The sequence below is a fragment of the Crinia signifera genome, chromosome 3, assembly GCF_055691185.1.
Source record: "Crinia signifera chromosome 3, ASM5569118v1, whole genome shotgun sequence".
NCBI lineage: Eukaryota > Metazoa > Chordata > Amphibia > Anura > Myobatrachidae > Crinia > Crinia signifera.
The window spans coordinates 34,839,148-34,858,172 of NC_139219.1; the positions used below are offsets into that span (position 1 = coordinate 34,839,148).

Genomic DNA, 19,025 nt, shown 5'->3' on the forward strand with positions numbered 1-19,025 from the left:
GTACTCTGCTGAGCTCACCTTCACGCCCTGCCAGCTCACTGCTGTAAGTGGTTGAGCTCCTGATTGGCAGAGACTCCAGTGACATCAGAGGAGTAACAAAAAAAAAAAAATAGCTAAGACAAATGCTTGCAACTTGCAACTGGAGAAATGAACAAGGTGAGGGATGCATGGAGAGAAGGTTAGGCTCCACAACCCTGCCTGCTGCCCATGGGATAGAGAAGGAGACATTGGAGTCTGCACTCACAGCCCTGCCTGGATATGCTGAGATGACTTCGCATGCTTATGCCAGATCTCCCATTCACTGCTGCAGAACATCGCTGCTCACCTTACAATAGTCCGTAAAGGGGAAAACATCTCCTACATCAGAGGAAAAACATTTCTTTTGTTTATTTTTATTTTTTTGCACAGGATTAAACAAACAAATAAAACTCACAGCTGGGACTTTCAAAAGGAAAGGAAACAAGTTGCCTTTAAAGTATGTTTAAAAAGAGGAGGACTGTGTTCAGGATAAGCCCAGACTTCTGCTCAGCAGCCGTAAGGAGGACACAGTGTAACAGCAAGTGATGTGGAAAAAACACAGAGAGCACAAAACTCTCATCCAGATACAAACGCGGCACACAGGTACTGTCCCCCCCTCCCTGCATGCCTTATGCACCTACTCTATGTTGTCGTCTGTGAGCTATTTGTATACAGCATGTCACATCAACGCCTACATTTGTTAGCTTATTGTTTGCAATGCATATTTACCCTTGGGCTTGTACATGATCCATAGGAAGGTCACCCCTTTGGTTTTTATTATACATGCAACAATGTATTCATGTGGACCAGGTACTGTACTTAAAATCAAACGACTTTAATCCATTCATTTTTTTTGTACTTCCACCTCTTTGATCTCCCCCCCCACCCCAGTAGCCAATAAAAGGATAATGTTGTTGTACTGGGACTGTAACACCTGTACAGTGGGTGTCTCACCTTAGGCAGCTTACAGACACAACACCTTCTGTAGAAGGTAAACAGGTTGTGATCACACGTGTAGACAGCTCCCACATCCCCTCCTTGACTCTGATCTGCATTCAAGGGGTATTTTGGGAAAGCCCAACACCTTCATAGGGGGATGCAGTCTAGCCCCTCACTGGCTGCCCTGTCACTCTGTCTGTGTTACCATGCATGTGCTTAACACACTGATCACATTTATTGAGTGGGCAGTATTAACCTTTTATGTCCCAGTTATAGTCACGTCACGATGTCACGTCGCCTTGGCTCTCTTCATTTGCCAGAGTTCATTAGGCTTGGCTGGAATGTGTATGAAGTTAGGTGTTAAGCTTGGTTAATTAACATTGTTACTGACTGTGGTTGGCTTCCCAGATCTGGAACTGAACCAGCCCTGTTCCAGTGATAAACCTTTTTCATACAACCTTTGCTTTGTAAAGTGATTTCAGATCCCAGAATTCTGGCAACTGGGAGTACGAGGACCTGCATATAAAGGCATAATCTTAGAGAGAGAGAGAGAGAGAGAGAGAGAGAGATAAAGTACCAGCCAACCAGCTTCTAACTGCCATGTCCCAGGCTGTGTTTGAGTTGTTAGTTTATTTAGTACATATGCCCCTAAGTGTCTAACTTTTTCTCACAATACGCTTGTATTTGTGGCTGTGTTGCTTCATTTAAATCCTTTACAGATGCGGACCAGATGGGTATGTTATATGTGATTTAGGGATTGGGGTGTTTCAAAGACACCCCAAGAACCAGTTTAGCCCCTTTAGATTGTGTCCTAACCGTTCCAATATACTGTATTGGAATGGTTAGGACATGTATTGAAATGCCTGTTATTTACATTGTGCATTGTTCAAAGGACATGAGTGTTTAACCGTGCTGTTCTAACAGGTAATGGTAATAATAGTATAACCTAGTACATATATAACTACATCTAATAGAGTGTAACGCTAGTGTAGAAATGTTGGGCACTTGTGCTGATCCACACTGTGCATGTAATAGTATAACCTAGTACATATATAACTACATATAATAGAGTATAAAGCTAGTGTAGAAATGTTGGGCACTTGTGCTGATCCACACTGTGCAGGTAAGATTCTGCTTTGACATACATGGCCTGCATATAGGTTACTTATTTATGCACATATAGGTTACTTATTTCCATCCCTCTCCCTCTGTCATCAGGTTGACCATGGTAGCTGGGATTCGTTCTCTGCTCCTCCTGCTTCTTTATCAGGTGCTGTTGAGTGGCTGCACCAGGCTGATCCCAGAGGTGGAAAGGAGGAAGTACACAGAGTCCGGCCGGGCACCTCCAGAGGAGTCCCAGGGCATCCTCAACCAGTTCGAGCTCCGCTTGCTCAACATGTTCGGCCTGAAGAGACGTCCGACCCCTGGTAAAAATGCAGTAATCCCTCACTACATGCTGGAATTGTACCATCTGCACTCGGCGCAGCTGGCTGACCACCAAGACAAGCCTCCCATGGATTATCAGAAGGAGCGTGTAGCCAGCCGAGCTAATACAGTCCGGAGCTTTCACCACGAAGGTAAAAATAAATACATACAGTAATAAAAAAAAAAAAAGTTGAACCTCATGTCTGCACCAAGTGAATGCCATCCAAACGTGTTGCTGATGTGGTGCATTCAAGCCTTAAATTGTCGATATAGTGATCATTTGATTGTTACTGTAAGAGTTTAAATGCCATGGTAACATTGCCACCAAGAGGGTATTTATCAAGGCATGGAGAGAGAAAATGGTGAGAGATAAAGGCCATGAAGTACCAACCAATCAGATAATGGGTGAATTGTAATAGGATGAGAGCTTCAGAAGGTGAGAGATTTGGTAAGAAATATCCTTTTTTTTTTTTTTTTAAAGCGGCAATCATTTACACTACAAAATCAGACTGGTTTTGCTGTGTAAATGAGTGCCGCTTTAAAAAAAAAAACCTGCAGATTTCTTACCAAATCTCTCCTATGAAATTTCCCCCAATGTCTGTCATTTTTGAATTTATCTCCCACACTTTTATCTCTCCGAGCTTTGATAAATACCTGCCTGAACCATTGATTTCGATCATATGCATTGTGTGAACACATTGAGGTGCTGTTGGCTCTCAATAAATAATGCACAGTGCATGAATATCATGCCCTCTTGACAGCTTAGTCATCAGAAGTACATTCTTACGTTCTGTATATTTATTCTAAGTGCCCTGGAGAAGTTGCGGTGAGATTGGTCAGGCAAAGGTCTCCTAAAGCTGATCTTTAATTGCCTCTAAACAAATTTCACCGCATGTTGAGCTCCTGTCCTATTCAAGGCTGATTAGTTGGAACCTCGGTTGAATCGCTGATTTATGTCTTCTGCAGTTTATCCACTTCCTTACCCCTTCTAAGTTCCTCCGATCGAGTCCCAAAGAAGAATTCCCACAGATAGATTTCATTTTTAATGCTTAATTCTAACCCAAAGCCCCTAATTTACAGTTGATCTCAGGTTGTTTGTAAAATTTCTAATCCTTATCTAATCCTCGTGAGATAGATAAAGAACTTGTAATTGTGTTTTTTTTACAATGACCTTTTTGTCTTTTGGTAAATCTTGGATAGTCTCACAGTGGATATAAGACAAATCTCCCCAAACAGGCTGATCATAGACTTGTAACAGCTGTCCGGTTTGCTCTGGTGCGTCTCTGCACACACATGACATGATTACTGCATGAAGATGCAACAGAATCCTTCAAACAGCCTCTTTTTTTATTAGGTGTAAATCCTCCTGTGTAATCTGCAAGTGCCTCAGACCAGCCCACGAGCAATTTCCTAGATCTAAACATTGCTTATGTATTCACGGTGATTTATAGAACTTTTTACGTTGCTTAATTATTTTTGCTGAGCTTGTGATTTATTGTTTTCTATCCAAATGTGGCTTTTATTTGTTTGCTCGGCGCAACAGCTAAACCTTTTTCTACGGCACAAAATGCCTTCTGAAAGTCCTGTGTGAACAGAAGGGCTATTGATGGAATGCACGTACAGCCTGTAATCAGCAGTCGCAACAATATCAACGGATATACTGTGTAAATCTTGACAGAACTCCAAAATTGTATATTTCTTTTTCCTGCTTACAGGTCTAGTATGGGATATGGCAATTTTTGGCTTAACTCCTGTCACCCTCCGTAAGCTACTGGCTGTAGATCAGTTGTATATGTTAGGAATGCAATGTTTGTGCAAGGGCGATGCATCTTGAGACCTGGGGGGAAATGTACTAAAATGGGATTTTTATTTCACGTGAGATGTTGCTATGGGCGATTAAACATAATCTACTTATTTATTTAGCACCTTCTAGAAGATAATCGATAGTGTCTGATTAGTTGCCCATAGCAACATCGCATCTGAAATAGAACTCCCATCTTAGTAATACCCCTTTCACACTTGCAAAAATATCCCGGGTTTTTGCACATGAACGCATCAACCCGGGATTTAGCTCAGTGTGAAAGGGTCTTGTCACCGCATCCCGTGTTCAGCATTCCGGGATTTCTACCCAGGTCCTGACCTAGGTAGATTCCGGAATTGACACGGGACGCGGTGAGTGTAAACGGGTATTCCGGGTCAGAGTGACCCAGATCCCGTTCACTGCAGTGAAAATGCGCTGCTGGGAGGTGCTGACATCTCCCAGCGCCGCCCCGGCCAAGCCTCCAGATGGAGCCACCCGCCGGACTTCATTCCGGGTCGGGTGGCCAGTGTGAAAGCCCTTGCAAGCCGGGTCGCACCCGGAACTTAGATCCCGGCTTGCAAGTGTGAAAGGGATATAAATTCTCCCCTGGTATCCCTCACCTTCAGATACTACTACTACTTTATTATTTATATATATGTGTGTGTGTGTGTGTGTATTTAAAGACCTTGTAAAAGGTTTACCATTATTTATTGACCTTTAGAAGCAGTGCCCCTCTCTCATTAAGGGCCACATTTATCAAGCTTCAAAAGGTGATAAAATGGAGAGTGATAAACAACTAGCCAATCAGCTCCTACCTACCATGTCACAGGCTGGGTTTGAAAAATGACAGGTAGCAGTTGATTGGCTGGTTATAATGGGTAGTTAGGTAATAAAAAACAATTATTCATGTACACATATGTACTTAAATATATCTAACTCAAAGAGAGCGCTGGTGATTGGCTGGTTGTTTATCACACTCCATTTTATCACCTTTGATGCTTGGTACATCTGGCCCTAAATGGGAAATGTATTAAGCTTTGAAAAAATTAACAAGTGTACCAGTTTCCATAGCAACCAATCGGCTTCTACAGTTGTGTCCATGTGCTCCTATTCTCAAACTGCACTATGCAACCGTGTTTGGCGCGCTAAAGAGGGCCGCTAAACCTCGCCGTTACATCCCGCCACATGATTTTCTACAAAATATGCGTTCTATTTGCATCACTAATGAGACAAAAACACAGCGCCCAGTAGCTTGGACACTCGCACTGCATGTGGCGGCAGTGTGCGACTCCGGCACTCACATGTGTAATAAAAGTGAGCATTTCAGGATAAATAGTGGCCTGCGACATTTATTGTTGCGCCTTATATATAATCCTAAATCCAAGATACAACTGCAGCATGGATATATTAAAGAAAACATGTATGGAAGTCAAGATGCTACACATGGTGGTCAATCTAAAGGGCCCATTCAGACTTGCTCGCTGGGCTCCGAACAAACAGCCTCCTGCCATACGAACCCATGTGCAGAGCTGCAAACGGATGTGTACGGGCATACATTCGTTCGCTAGTGCCGGCATAGAGGAGATATCCTTTGATGTTTACTTGCCATCCAAGGATTTCACCTCCTCTGGCCGGTGCTCTCAGGCGCATCGTGACCCGGGAATCACTCAGCAGCTTCTTGCATGGAGGCAAAATTGGTGCAGGCGCCGCATTTCTGTATGCAGTAACCCCCCTCCGCAGTGTCAGCGCTGCGGAGGGAATCGCCACCCCGAGAGCTAAAATTTTGCTTTTGACCAGTGGCGGTTTTTACCTATGGGCTGCAGGGCTGCAGCTACCTCAGGTAAAATCTGCCACTGTCTCTGCCTAAAGTGAAGCCAGATGCAGTCTGTGAGACTGCACTGGCTTCACTGTGACTGGCAGTGACTTCCTATTGGAAGTCCGTCCTGCAGTCCCATTGGGAGGTGTTCCCTCCCTCCGGGATGCCTCTCTGTGCGCAAATGAGCAGCAGCCCCCAAATGGGTTCTGCGCATGCGCAGTACTGTGGACCGTACTGTGCATGCGCCAGACTGAAAAAAAAAAAAGAGGTGATTTTTGCCCATAGATTCTTTCTATCATTTTCTAGGCTGCAATAGAGAAAGGAGAGACAGAATTTGGTTGTTGTTTAGAAGCTTCTGTAAATGTACCCCTTGAAGTACGGTATGACTGTTTGTTGCAAATTGTAAGCAGCGTGCAGTCCTGTGTTATGGATGTATGGCATCCTATAAGGGTCAGGGACAGAAACAGGTGCTAAGGCGTCAAATGCGAAGTCAGACCGGCTCAGCTTTCCCTTTCCAGGGAACGTGTGCTAAGATGTGCTGAATGACCAGTTTCCTCTGTCAGTTGGTGTCTATGATTGGAAAATATATATATTTATGATTACTGTGTGTGTGTAAAATCGGGGAAATGAGCCAGTGGAAATGCATTCGGGAATGACGGAGCCATATAGTTATATGTGCTACCATTTCTGAAGGGAATAGGTCATGGGGTCAACAGTCATTAGGTAGACGGTCACTAAGTCGACATGGTCATTAGGTCGACATGAAATTGGTCAACAGGAGTTTTTCATGGTTTTATTGGTGTCTTCTTGATGATTATCTGTTGAGTTAGGGCCAGATGTAGTAAGCCTTGAGAAGTGATAAAGTACCAGCCAAACTTCTCCTAACTGCCATGTTACAGGCGGTGAGAAATGACAGTTGGGAGCTGGTTGGTACTTTGGGGCAGATGTATGAAGTGTTGTTATGGGGGAGAAGTGGTATCAGTGAATGTTCTGTGCACTGATATCGCTTCTCCACCCATGTATGTAGGGCCTGGCACATGTTAAATGTTAGGGGAGCTATGCGCCCCCGTCCATATCAGCGCTGCTATCTAAAAGATAATGCAGAGCAAATGTATGGACTGTTCCACCTCCTGCAGCTATCCACTTGGACAGCTGCCAGGTGGCGATGCCCTATCCCCACAGCAAGGACGGCTGCTCAGGAGAACGAGATCTCCCGAATGCCCACAAGAGCCGGCCGGTCAGGCAGAGACAGCGAGTCAATGCCCACTGATGGGCTGTCTGCTCAAGGGGACATCACCGGAGGGGGGGACTCATGCTCTCCCACTTTGGCGGACAAAATAAGTATCAGTAATTTGGGTTTTCCTGCAGATAGAGGGGGAGATTTTACATAAATATGGAGACAGATACATTTTGGAAATAATCCGCTCCTGATTTAGGTATATTTGCAAAGGCTTGAAGATAGATAACATGGAGAGAGATAAAGTACCAACCAATCAACTCACAACTGTCAGAGGGTGCTGTACTGCTGGATAATTTTCGTGGCATCTCCTTTTATCTTGTTGCTTTAACCACATTTATTGCGACTTTGTTTATAGACAGGTTGAGGTTTTTTTTTCCAACTCAGGTTGGGGAAGTTTCCCCAACAGTTCACATTTTCCAGGTCACCTGTGGATTTTTAAAATGTGACAGTTGGTGATACACAGGACACCGGCTGGGTCGCTGCTGTGCCAATTCTCCACATAGAGGTGAGGAGCAGTGTTGGCCTTTTATTATATAGGATAATGGGCCCTACCTACACACACAGCGATCTGTGTAGGGCTTCCTAGCTATGCTAGGGTGGGCACTGCTGAACCGCTTTCGCTCAGCACACCGTGCTGGTAGCCCACACAGTGTGAGCTGTCAGCGCTGTATGCTGAACGAGCTGACAGTGCCAGTGTTCTGGACCAGTGATTTTGATGGTCACTGACCATCAATCTGGGACAGCGATGTGCGGGGGACGCACATTGTTTCCGCTATAGAAATCCAGGTTATAGTCCTGATCTTATTGTTCTGTCTAGCAGCCTTATCCAGCGATTCCAGACTCTGATTCGCACAGTTTTCCACTTCGATTTTATTTCTTCTGCGTTTTTTTCTTTTTTTCCCACTCTCATTATGCGCATTTATTTCCCATATTTTTTTTTAGAGTGAGTGGAAAGAATTCCTGTGCTAAATTTTCACTCCTTGCTGGTATTGTGATCACCACTGGCCGTACACATGATGTAACCAACAGATTTGCAAGCTTAGTAAAGTCATACATCCCAACTGACCCGTTTTCGTGGGACAGTCCTGCTTTTTGGGTGACAGGGTGTGGGGGCAGTTGGGAGTGTCCACTCACGTGTCGCGCCCTCCCTGCTGCCAGAGCAGCAGGGAATGGACAGCTTGTATTCAGCGACACTAGGGGCATGGCCAGCAGCTCCTACAGCATTGGCCATGCATCCATAGTGATAAAAATGGAGGCGTGGCTTGCAGCCGCCACATCAGCGCAAGGCCCCACCCTGTTGGAAGTGCCCATGACCCCTCCACCGCCCGAGCGTCATGATTCCCCGTGAATTTAAAGTTGGGAGGTATGGTAAAGTAACACTGGAGCAGATGTATGTAAGTCTGGTGAAGTGATAAAGTGGAAGTGATAAAGTTACTGGCTTAGCTTGAAAAATTACAGTTAACAGCTGATTGGTTTCTGCGTCATTTCCACTTTATCACTTCTCCAGGCTTAATACATCTACCCCATTGTGTCATAGGATTATTGTCCTCTTGTTCTTCTCTTCCTATTAATGTACTAGAGGCAGATTTATTAACATTATGTTTTACTAAATAATGTGAAAAAATGTTTTTTACACCCGTTCACATTATTTTAGTAGCGTTGAAGTGCTTTTGGAGCAATTTACATGAAAAAGGGTCTGGAGCAGTATAATTTGCATTTGTTTTAGTAAGCCTATCACATTTACCATAATATGAAATTGATCTAGCCAAATTTACTAAAAAAAAAAATGATTTGTGAAATAAAACAGCCTTGTTATCATAACGCCAGCTCCAGCTGGCAAATATTGGCTTCTGCACAGCTTTCTCTGCCTCTATGCAGAGAATGCAGTGCGGGAACTGGGGCAGCATGATCGCAATATGTGTCCGAATTAAAAAAAAAAATTATACTCTCTACCGAGGGACTGGTGGTGGTGGTAACTGCGAAGGCGGAGCATGCGCAGCTTATATGGCTGCAGGCCGGCATCGCAGGGTCAGAGCTGTCCACACTAGCTCTGTCCCCGCATGCTACTATTGAATCAATTGATACATTAGTGCAAAGTAATAAATGATCACATTTCGAATCATCTGGCTGATATTGTCACAACACATCTGCGTCTTCTGTTGTGTTGTGGTTTGCAAATACCCCACATTCTGTCTAGATTCATCTGTCATCTCTGGATCCAAAAGGGTCAAGATTCTACTGTCCCAAATTTCTTTCTATGCACTGATTAAGGGCCTGTTACACATGCGGAAATATTACTTTCTGCAAGTATTAACTCTTTGAGTGCCAAGTGAATAGGTGTGAAAATTGCCAAGGGTACTTATGTATTATCTGGGCTTCCATGTTAAATACACCCCATTTTTTCATACCCCTACTATCCAAATACGCATGGAGTTGATTTTATATAGTGTGGCGAGCGCAGCGAGCCACCGGGACCGTAGCGTGGCGAGCGGACGCGGTCTCATAAGAAAAACGGGAGCCCAGATATTACATAAGTACCAAAATTTTAATTTAAATTTATATAACACATGTGAGTGACTCTGGCATTTTCTTTGTGCGTCTGACAGATGTTGGCACTCAAAGGGCTAATTAAAGTGCCCGATGTATTCAGCAACTTCAAGTTTGCTTGTGAGAACTGATGGTATCTTCAGATGGTGTTTGTTCTCGATAGCACCCTCCTTCCAATGGTAGGACTACCACTTCAACTTACAGTGTTTTGTAATTTCCTGCACTTGTACTTGAGAAAGTTACCTACAGTACATTACTGCATGTATTATAATTTGGATTTGCGCTACAGAATTAAAATATATAGCCTATCATGGGGCCTCTCAGCTGGCTGCATGGGCAGTAAGTACTACAGACTGATACAGGTTGAGTATCCCGTATCCAAAATGCTCGGGACCAGGAGAATTTTGGATAACGGATTATTCCGTATTTCGGAATATTTTAATATTTCAATGATGTATTTTGAAGTATCTTGCATTTATGCTGTATAAACACATAATATACACACAAATATATTTTATTACCACATAAAATACACACAAACATATTTTAATTGTTCAAAAAACAAGGTTTCAAAACATGAAACAAAATGTGTGTACTATCTCAGCACTGAATTTGAATGCCAAGCAATCATTGTCTTGCACATATATAGTGCCAGTTACATATCATGTCCCCAGTGATGCTGTTACATATGTCCCCAGTGAGTTTTTACTTTCTGGAATGTATGGTTTTCGGAATAATTCGGATATTCGGATACGGGATACTCGACCTGTATATTCATACATTAAATGCTACACACATATCTGATATTCCCATATGACTTGGGCCCTTGTATGGCTTATCTTACTTAGTGTAACCTTCATAGTGCACCCAACATGGCTGCCTCAGCTGGTACGCTTGTGGGATGCAAAATACATGGACCTGACAGTTATGCTAGGACCCTACTCCTAGCTATAGGCTACTGAGATCACCGTATTTTGTGTCCCCTCTTCTCATTACCTATTACCTATTCCGCCCAGAATAACCCTACCTTGATCCCAACATGGCTGCCTCACTTGGTAACTTCCCTGGGGGAAATAGCGTTTATTGCTCAAAATGACTGCTGAGTTCTCTAGGGTTATTTTTCGAAATTTCTGTGTTTTTTTTTTTTTTTTTTTTTTTTTTTTACTTGCTGTTATACTTCAATGTTTTTGTGTCTTTTAATGTGTCTGTAAAGTGCCTTGGGACAGATGTATTAAGCCTGGTGTAGTGATAAAGTGGAAGGTGATAACTCAGCAGGTGTGGTATGGCGGTCCAACAGGAGGGATCTCGACGGTCAGTATCCCGGCGTCGTAATCCTGGCTGCTGGGGCGAGCGCAAAGAAGCCCCTTGCGGGCTCGGTGGCTCGATTCGCTCGCCACAGGTTCTATTCTCCCTCTATGTGGGTCATGGACACCCGCAAGGGAGAATAGCCCCTGTGGGTCGATATCCCCTCTGTTGGAGCACCGGCAGTGGGGGGATCCTGACGGTCCTTATCCCCTGTAGGGCAGTCAACCGGAACCCAACTCAGCAGCCTGTCCTTTTTCAAACCCAGCCTGCAATGTGACAGTTAGGAGCTGATTGGGTCCTGGGTTATCACCTTCTACTTGATCACCACTTTATCCCTTCACCAGGTTTAATATAGGAGTCCTGTAGGAGTAAGAGCACTATATAAATAAGTTGTTGTTGTTGTTCTTATGAGTGTACTAAGGGGTTAGCATCAGTCGCCAATGACTTGCCTAAGTGAACATTTATTTTATGTTTTAGTGTTTTTTCAGCTGGAGACGGATTGTCGGATATTGCGGCTTTTTAGTATGGTGCAAAGAAATTTGCCGCTAATGAAAAGAAAAATAAGATTCCGGCACAGTTCTGACTGCGATCCTGCAGTAGCCTTATAGTAAGAATACATATAAGTAAAGGAACAGAAGCACAGTTGGATTGCAGCGGTGCATGTTGCAGACTTTTTTTGGGAGTATTACGTAGCCCACAGGATGTCTTTTTAAAGTCTGCTACCACATGTACCACTAATTCCTCAACTTCCTAAGGGTGTTTGGATTGCCGGTTCTCTTTTCGTTTAGAAAACCAGCTATGTTCTTCTGGCTTCCCAGGTTGTTGGCTGGCTCCCTTTTATAGGTCTTAGAGAAAATCAGCTTATTGCCAGAAGGGTTGTTTTACAATATTAGTTGTACAATATTGTTGATTCTTTCTGTTACTTTAAGCATATCCGTGATGGAGCTACTTTTAATATCCACCTTGTTTTTAGGTCCCGTTCTTTATGGCATTTAGGTGACACAAGAACACATTTTCGGCCTTATTGTGTATTTCGAATTTACTTGAGTCGTTTCTGAGTTTTAACCTAGCTTTATAAATGTTGTCATTTCATTGTGATCTTGCTCACGTTGCTCCAGAGGTTGCTTGAGAATTATAAGCTAGTACTTGTTGAGGGGTAAGACCCATTGATAAACGCTTCTCTCTCATGTGGTTTGTGCATTTCTAGGTAGGAAAGTAATCTTGTTGAGTCCCGGTGTATGATTCATTCCCCTAACTCTGCTTTGGAGTCAGAGGTTTACAGATACTTGACATAAAAGTAGTGTTCAATCGTCTTTTACCTGGAGCCAAGACATACATGTATAGGCTCATAATTTTCCCTTTGATAAAGAATTCTAGGGGACTTTTGAATGCATAAAAAAACAAAATTTACTTTTAAAAACACTTTTTCCGGGTGCTTTACCTTTTGGTAAAAGAAAAATGATCTGTGTGGTTTCTTGTTGTGTATACTTTGTAAGGACGACACAATAGTTGATATTGTCTATTCAACTTAGGATGTTTGTTTTTTTATAGCCGTTATTTATATAGCGCAGAGATATTATGCAGAGCTATAATCGCATCAGTCCCTACCTCGGTGGAGCTTCTAATCTGTGCCCCCTACCAAGATTCCAGGCCTAAATATGTGGAGAACAAACATACTATACACAGATGGGTCATGACTTGGAAGTGAACTGATGACCCCAGAGCTGTGAGACCGTAATGCTAACCACTACGCTGTCTGTGTTCAGGACTGTCTTCAGAAATGATGGGGCCCTTGCCAGACAAAATAGTCGCCCCCCCCCAAAAAAAAATTACAGATAAAGTACACAGAGGTTTTCTTATCCCCCACCTTAACAACATTGGGCACCAAGGTACATTAGGGAAGACACTCGCTACCATATACATCAGATGAACATGAGGTTCTGCCCCCAACAGTCACATTGCTGTGCATGTTTAATGGGGTCCTCCTGTCATGTGCGACTGGAGACTTCAGATCATATACACCGACTGCCTACCAAAGCATGGCTGCATGTGCCCACAAATAAGCCTAAGAACTGTATCCAACAAAGCAAGAATTGCCAAAGGCCTATATCTGGGGGACCCCCTTGCTATTGGGCCCAGGACTTCAGTCCCATCAGCCCCTCCTGGCGGTGGCCCCATCTGTCATGCAATACTACTGTATTTACTAGATTTTGTCGGTTTGAGAGATTAGTGAAATAACACTTGATTGATTGTTGGAGAAGAGTCCTAATTTCCAGCTGCAAAATCCTGTTTCGGCTAATAAAAATATGATGCGGGGGAGGTGTTGTTTATATCCAAATGAGAATGCACTGTTAATAATTAAGGCATCATTTGTGCTTTTTAACCTATAAGAAGAGTTTGTGTGCAAATGTATTAGTATTTTTACTGCATTGTATGGGACCTAATTCTTTCGGAATATTGAAGCCCACCTGCATACCGATAAAAAGACACACATACTGTGTTATTGAAAATGGTGGGTTCTATTTTCAGACCACCTAAATGTGTTTACTACAGTTCTAAAATATATGCATTTGTTTGAACCCTAAATAGAGTTATGGTACTTTTTTGAGGAAAATAATTTAGGAAATTTATGTGGATTGGAGAGGTCATGTGTTCTAGATATTTCATCATTAAATCTATTAGATTTGCTGCTTTATTGGCCTCAGAGAAAAAATGTAGCATTCATAATTGTTGGCATTTGAGAACTGTTAATAAGAGACATAATGGGCTTTGTTTATGTAACTGGAAATTACTTAGGTACAATGCATAATCCCGCTCTAATGCTATATAACTGGACTTAGAGTTCTGCCAAAGCACGTACACTTTGGGAGGAAGATGGCGGATGTTGTTAAGTCAAAGTTTGGTGTCTGGTGGAGCTAGGGCAGTCCTTTCATCGGGATATCCACCAAGCTTGGATGACAGTCATGTCCAAGGCATAGTTTTGCTTTGTAAATGATTTGCTGCTTTTAAAAAAATGTCTGAGTGCAGCCGGCATTCCTCGCGTCCGTTGACCACTGGCTGTATGACTTCCCGTAACAAGTGAGCTCTATATGGTTCAAGACATTTGGCTCAACTTAGAAGGCTTACAACAGATAGCGAGTTTTCTACTTTTGCATCTTCACATGCGAACAGACTTGTACTGAGGACTTAATGGTTTATTTACTAAGATTGGTGTTCTATTGAAGATGGAATGTTGCCCATAGCAACCAATGGGTATTATATCTCTAGAAAGTGCTCAATAAGACGTAGAATTGGATTGGTTGCTATGGGCAACATCCCCTTTTCTATAGAACTCTTAGTAAATGTACCCTTTAGGGGTAAATAAATAAATAAAATAAAAATAAGATGAGAGTTCTATTGAAGATCGGATGTTGATGTGGGCAACCAATCAGATTCTATTTATTTATTTATTTATTTATTTAGCACCTTCTAGAAGACCAAATAATCTGATTGGTCACCCATATCAGCATCCCGTCTTCAACAGAACTCCCTTCTTGCAAAATAAACCCCTTTAGTATTTGTACTTTTCGTTTACACAATGCTGTTTAGTAGGATGCTTGGTGGACCTGATTTCTTGTCTTTTTCTCAGATTAATGTTGTCTTTTTTTTTGCAAAATATAAAGCATGAAAATCCACTAGTAGTGTACAGGGTCATTTTATTTTGTTGTCTTTTGTCATCAAAATTCATTTTGTTTTATCTTTTCTTTTTTTCTTTTTCTTTATCTGAACTAGAGTCTCTAGAGGATGTTCCTGATTCTGGAGAGAAGGCTGTTCAACGTTTCTTCTTTAACTTGACGTCTATCCCTAATGAAGAGATGATCACATCCGCCGAGCTTCGGATTTTTCGAGAGCAGGTTCAAGAGCCATTTGAAAGTGACAGCAGTAAAGCTCTTCGTATTAATATTTATGATATTATCAAGCCAGCTGCTGCTGCCTCCAGGGGGCCTGTCACAAGACTTTTAGACACCCGACTGATACATCATAATGTAAGCAGATGGGAAAGCTTTGATGTCACACCAGCTATTATAAGGTGGATTGCACACAGACAGCCTAATCATGGGTTTGTTGTAGAAGTGACTCAACTGAACAATGACAAAAATGTCACTAAGAGGCATGTGAGGATAAGCAGATCATTACTGCCAGATAGAAACCATTGGTCCCAGATAAGGCCACTTTTAGTAACTTACAGCCACGATGGCAAAGGACGTCCTCTCCACAAAAGAGAAAAACGACAAGCCAGGCACAAGCAAAGGAAACGGCTTAAGTCCAGCTGTAGAAGACATCCCTTATATGTAGATTTCAGTGACGTTGGCTGGAATGACTGGATTGTCGCCCCGCCGGGCTATCATGCCTTCTACTGCCATGGAGAATGCCCGTTTCCACTTGCAGATCATTTTAACTCTACAAATCATGCTATAGTTCAAACTTTGGTGAATTCAGTGAACTCAAACATTCCGAAGGCTTGTTGTGTCCCTACCGAGTTGAGTGCCATCTCTATGCTCTACCTGGATGAAAATGAAAAAGTTGTATTAAAAAATTATCAAGACATGGTTGTTGAAGGTTGTGGGTGCCGTTAATAAAGTTATAACTTGCAAAACAAAAACACACATGTAAAAAAAAAAAAAAACAACAAAAAAAAACACACACAAAGTTGACACTTTAAGATTTCCCAATGGATACTTTTATTTATGTAATGAAATGCTAAAAACTGTTATTTTGAATATATATATATATATATATTTATGTCTACAAGAAAGTTGGGAAGCAAATATTTTAACCAGAGAAATATTCCTCTTTTTTTTTTTTTTAAGTTGTACATTTTATACGGGTTTTGTACCCAGCACATGAAGTATAATGGTCAGATTCTTATTTTGTATTTATTTTCCATTATAACCACTTTTTTAGACAAATAGCTTTTTTTTTGTTGTATTTATATGTAATCAAAAGAAATATAGGGTTTGTAAATAAGTTTCTTAAAGCAGATTTGATGTATTTAAGTTGAAAGGTATACATGGGAGGTAAAGGAAAATGCTAAATATTTGACTTTCTTCTATGCTACTGTTGAGGTCATTAGTTTAAACCCATAAGAAAGAAGTTAATCTCAAGAATTACCAGGACGGATAATCGTGTTGAACAATTCTCAGGCATTCTGCAGTGGTGGCTGTACAGTCCTTTTAGAAACGCAAAACCTTTATAAAATATGCATTCTTTGGATTCTTTGGCATTTTTTGGAAAAAAAAATTAGCCTTCTCACCTTTAAACAGCCCCCCCCCCCATTCCCCCATTCCCCAACGGCCAGTAAACTTAAATAATAATAATAATTAAAAAAAAACACAAAGTATTATATAGCGGATTACAAAAATGTGGTGGGACTGTGTGTCTAAAACATGAATTGTTACTGGTTTTCTCAAGGTTTTTTTTTTTATAAACAGAATTTTTTTTCTCTTTTTAATTTATTTTCCATAAAGGACTGTTAAATGTAACATCCAAGAGCTTTATACATAAAAATGTGTTCTGTAACGTAAAAAAAAAATATATATATACCATTTCCACACTATGGTAGAAAGTTAAGAGTCACTTCCCTGGAAAAATAAAATATAGGTTTTTTTTTTTATTTTCTAAGTCCTTTGGGATGCTTAAGAATCCATTATATCATTCATCAGTGTATGAAATGGGTGTTTATTCCTGATGTTTATAAACTGTTGCAGTTCATTGGGAGCATAATCAGCCTTCCAGGGTACTGGTACATGCCTTCCAGGGTACTGGTACATGACAAGCGTACATCTCTGAAGGGAAGGGTCAATGGCATGGCACTGAGAAGTGCATCACATTGTGGGGTAATGCACCAATTTATGGCACTATGCTGAAGAGAAGTGGGCAGGGAGGTGGGCATGATGATGTAATTCACATTGAATTATGTTATCAACTACCCCCCCCCCCCCCCCCACTGTCAAATTAAAAAGAACAGCGGGCAAGATCCCTGGGGAACTCTCCAAAATTTGTAAGTCTCTCGGAAATTTCTGGGGAGTAGGCAAGTATGGTACGAGACCTTCCGTCAATAGGATCATTTTCTACAACTTTCTGAGCAGTTTAAAATTCCAGACAATGGGGCAGATGTATTAAGCCTTAACAAGAGATAAATGCAAGTGTGATAAGGAGAGATAAATGTCCAGCCAATCACCTGCCAACTGCCATGTTACAGGATGTGTTTGAAAAAAGTCAGTAAGGAGCTGATTGGCTGGATGTTTATCTCTCTTTATCACACTTGAATTTATCTCCTGTTAAGGCTTAATACATCTGCCCCATTGTGTTTACAACAGTAGATGTTTACAAACCCAGAGAGATTAGAAAGAGAACTTGAAAACTGATCCAGTATATAATACTGTGCATTGATATTTATTGCGTTAACCCAAAATGTTGATTTTTTTCGGTGCTATTGGCATTGAATGAAAATTATTAATGTTCTGATTAAAGTTTATTTGCTCGTTTTTGCTGCTGTGGCCCTCATGCTGAATTGAATTCACCTTTGAAGTTGTATTTAACCATATAATCTAGTTGAGGTCAAGTTGTCTTCTGTATAGGTCCAAAAATGTACAGAGATGTCTAGGCATATAGTATTCTCGTATTGGCAATGTTGCACATTGAATTTTGTTTTTATGTGGATTGTTTTTTTTTTTTTGTTTTTTTTTTAAATCTTCTTGCGTTTTAGATTTAACAGTCCTTTTTAACTCTCAATTGCTTAATTCTATATTTCACTGTCTGTACTATGCACCAAACAAAAAGTAGAATCAAAATAGTTCTTATAAAAGACACAATGTACATGTATAAATATATCTATTGCACTCTCCAAATGGGTAACACCTATATACACACACAAACACACGCACACACACACACACTGCAGAAATAGAAGCTATTTCATGTTAAGGTAGCATTCAGTGCTGCTATTGGGTATGTTCTGTTCCATTGGGTGTTTTTGTCTTTTTTTGGGTTCACTGATAATTTATTGCAGATGGGGCTCACTGCTAACTCTGTGTGCGCTCAATGTCATTTCTACACAGTGGAGGGAGTGCTGGGTAAATAAAATAATAATTGGGTTTTCTTGGCAAAACCATGAAAAAAATTGTTTCCAGAAGTCAAATTACCCATAGGTACCTCCTTCCTATTTCAAGGTTGGTTTGGACTGTAAGAAACCTTTTCAAACTTTATTTGCCCAGACATATTTAAATAAACCTGGTATTACTAGCTGGAATCTGTAGGTTGTAGCTTTTTCACCAGACACCAGTCACCACTTCCTTTTTGTAATTTTTGTTTGCTTTTATATATATTTTTTATTTTCTTTTGTTTTGCCAGATTATCAGTCTTGGGTTTTGTATTGAAGTTTAGAAAGAAAAAAAAAATATTGAAATGTCTAATTGGATTTGGTTAATAAATGGTGGAGTTCTGACTTCAGTTCTTCTAAACTAAAACATGTCTCTTGTGCTTTTTATTTTTTGATGTACTGTACAGTTTATTTTGTTACAGCATGAAGAAGTTAAAGTCTAGCTGTTTAGTTTTGGATGACTTTACAACTTCCTCTTCCTTTGTATCCCTACACACACAAATAAATAAATATATATGGTACTTATGTAATATCTGGGCTCCCGTTTTTCTTATGAGACCGTGTCCCCTTGCGGGGCTCGCTGCGCTTGCCACGCTTCGGGCACGGTGGCTCGCTGCACTCGCCACACTATATAAAATCAACTCCATGCGTAGTTGGATAGTTGGGGTATGAAAAAATGGGGTGCATTTAACATGGGAGCCCAGATAATACATAAGTACCATATATATATATGTGTAGCGGTGCTCCGGTGCCAGCTGTAGCAGTAGACAATTTTTAGATAGTTGATAGCGGC

The 19,025-nt window shown here is 41.3% G+C and overlaps 1 protein-coding gene across 1 annotated transcript; it reads left to right on the forward strand.

Moving 5' to 3' along the window:
* Positions 1 to 5: 5 nt before the first annotated feature.
* Positions 6 to 18,593, forward strand: BMP2 (bone morphogenetic protein 2). Its single transcript, XM_083175627.1, has 3 exons — positions 6 to 621; positions 2,176 to 2,534; positions 14,863 to 18,593. The coding sequence occupies exons 2-3, from the start codon at positions 2,183 to 2,185 to the stop codon at positions 15,705 to 15,707; spliced, it is 1,197 nt and encodes a 398-aa protein (XP_083031753.1). The 5' UTR covers positions 6 to 621; positions 2,176 to 2,182; the 3' UTR covers positions 15,708 to 18,593.
* The last annotated feature ends 432 nt before the right edge of the window (positions 18,594 to 19,025 follow it).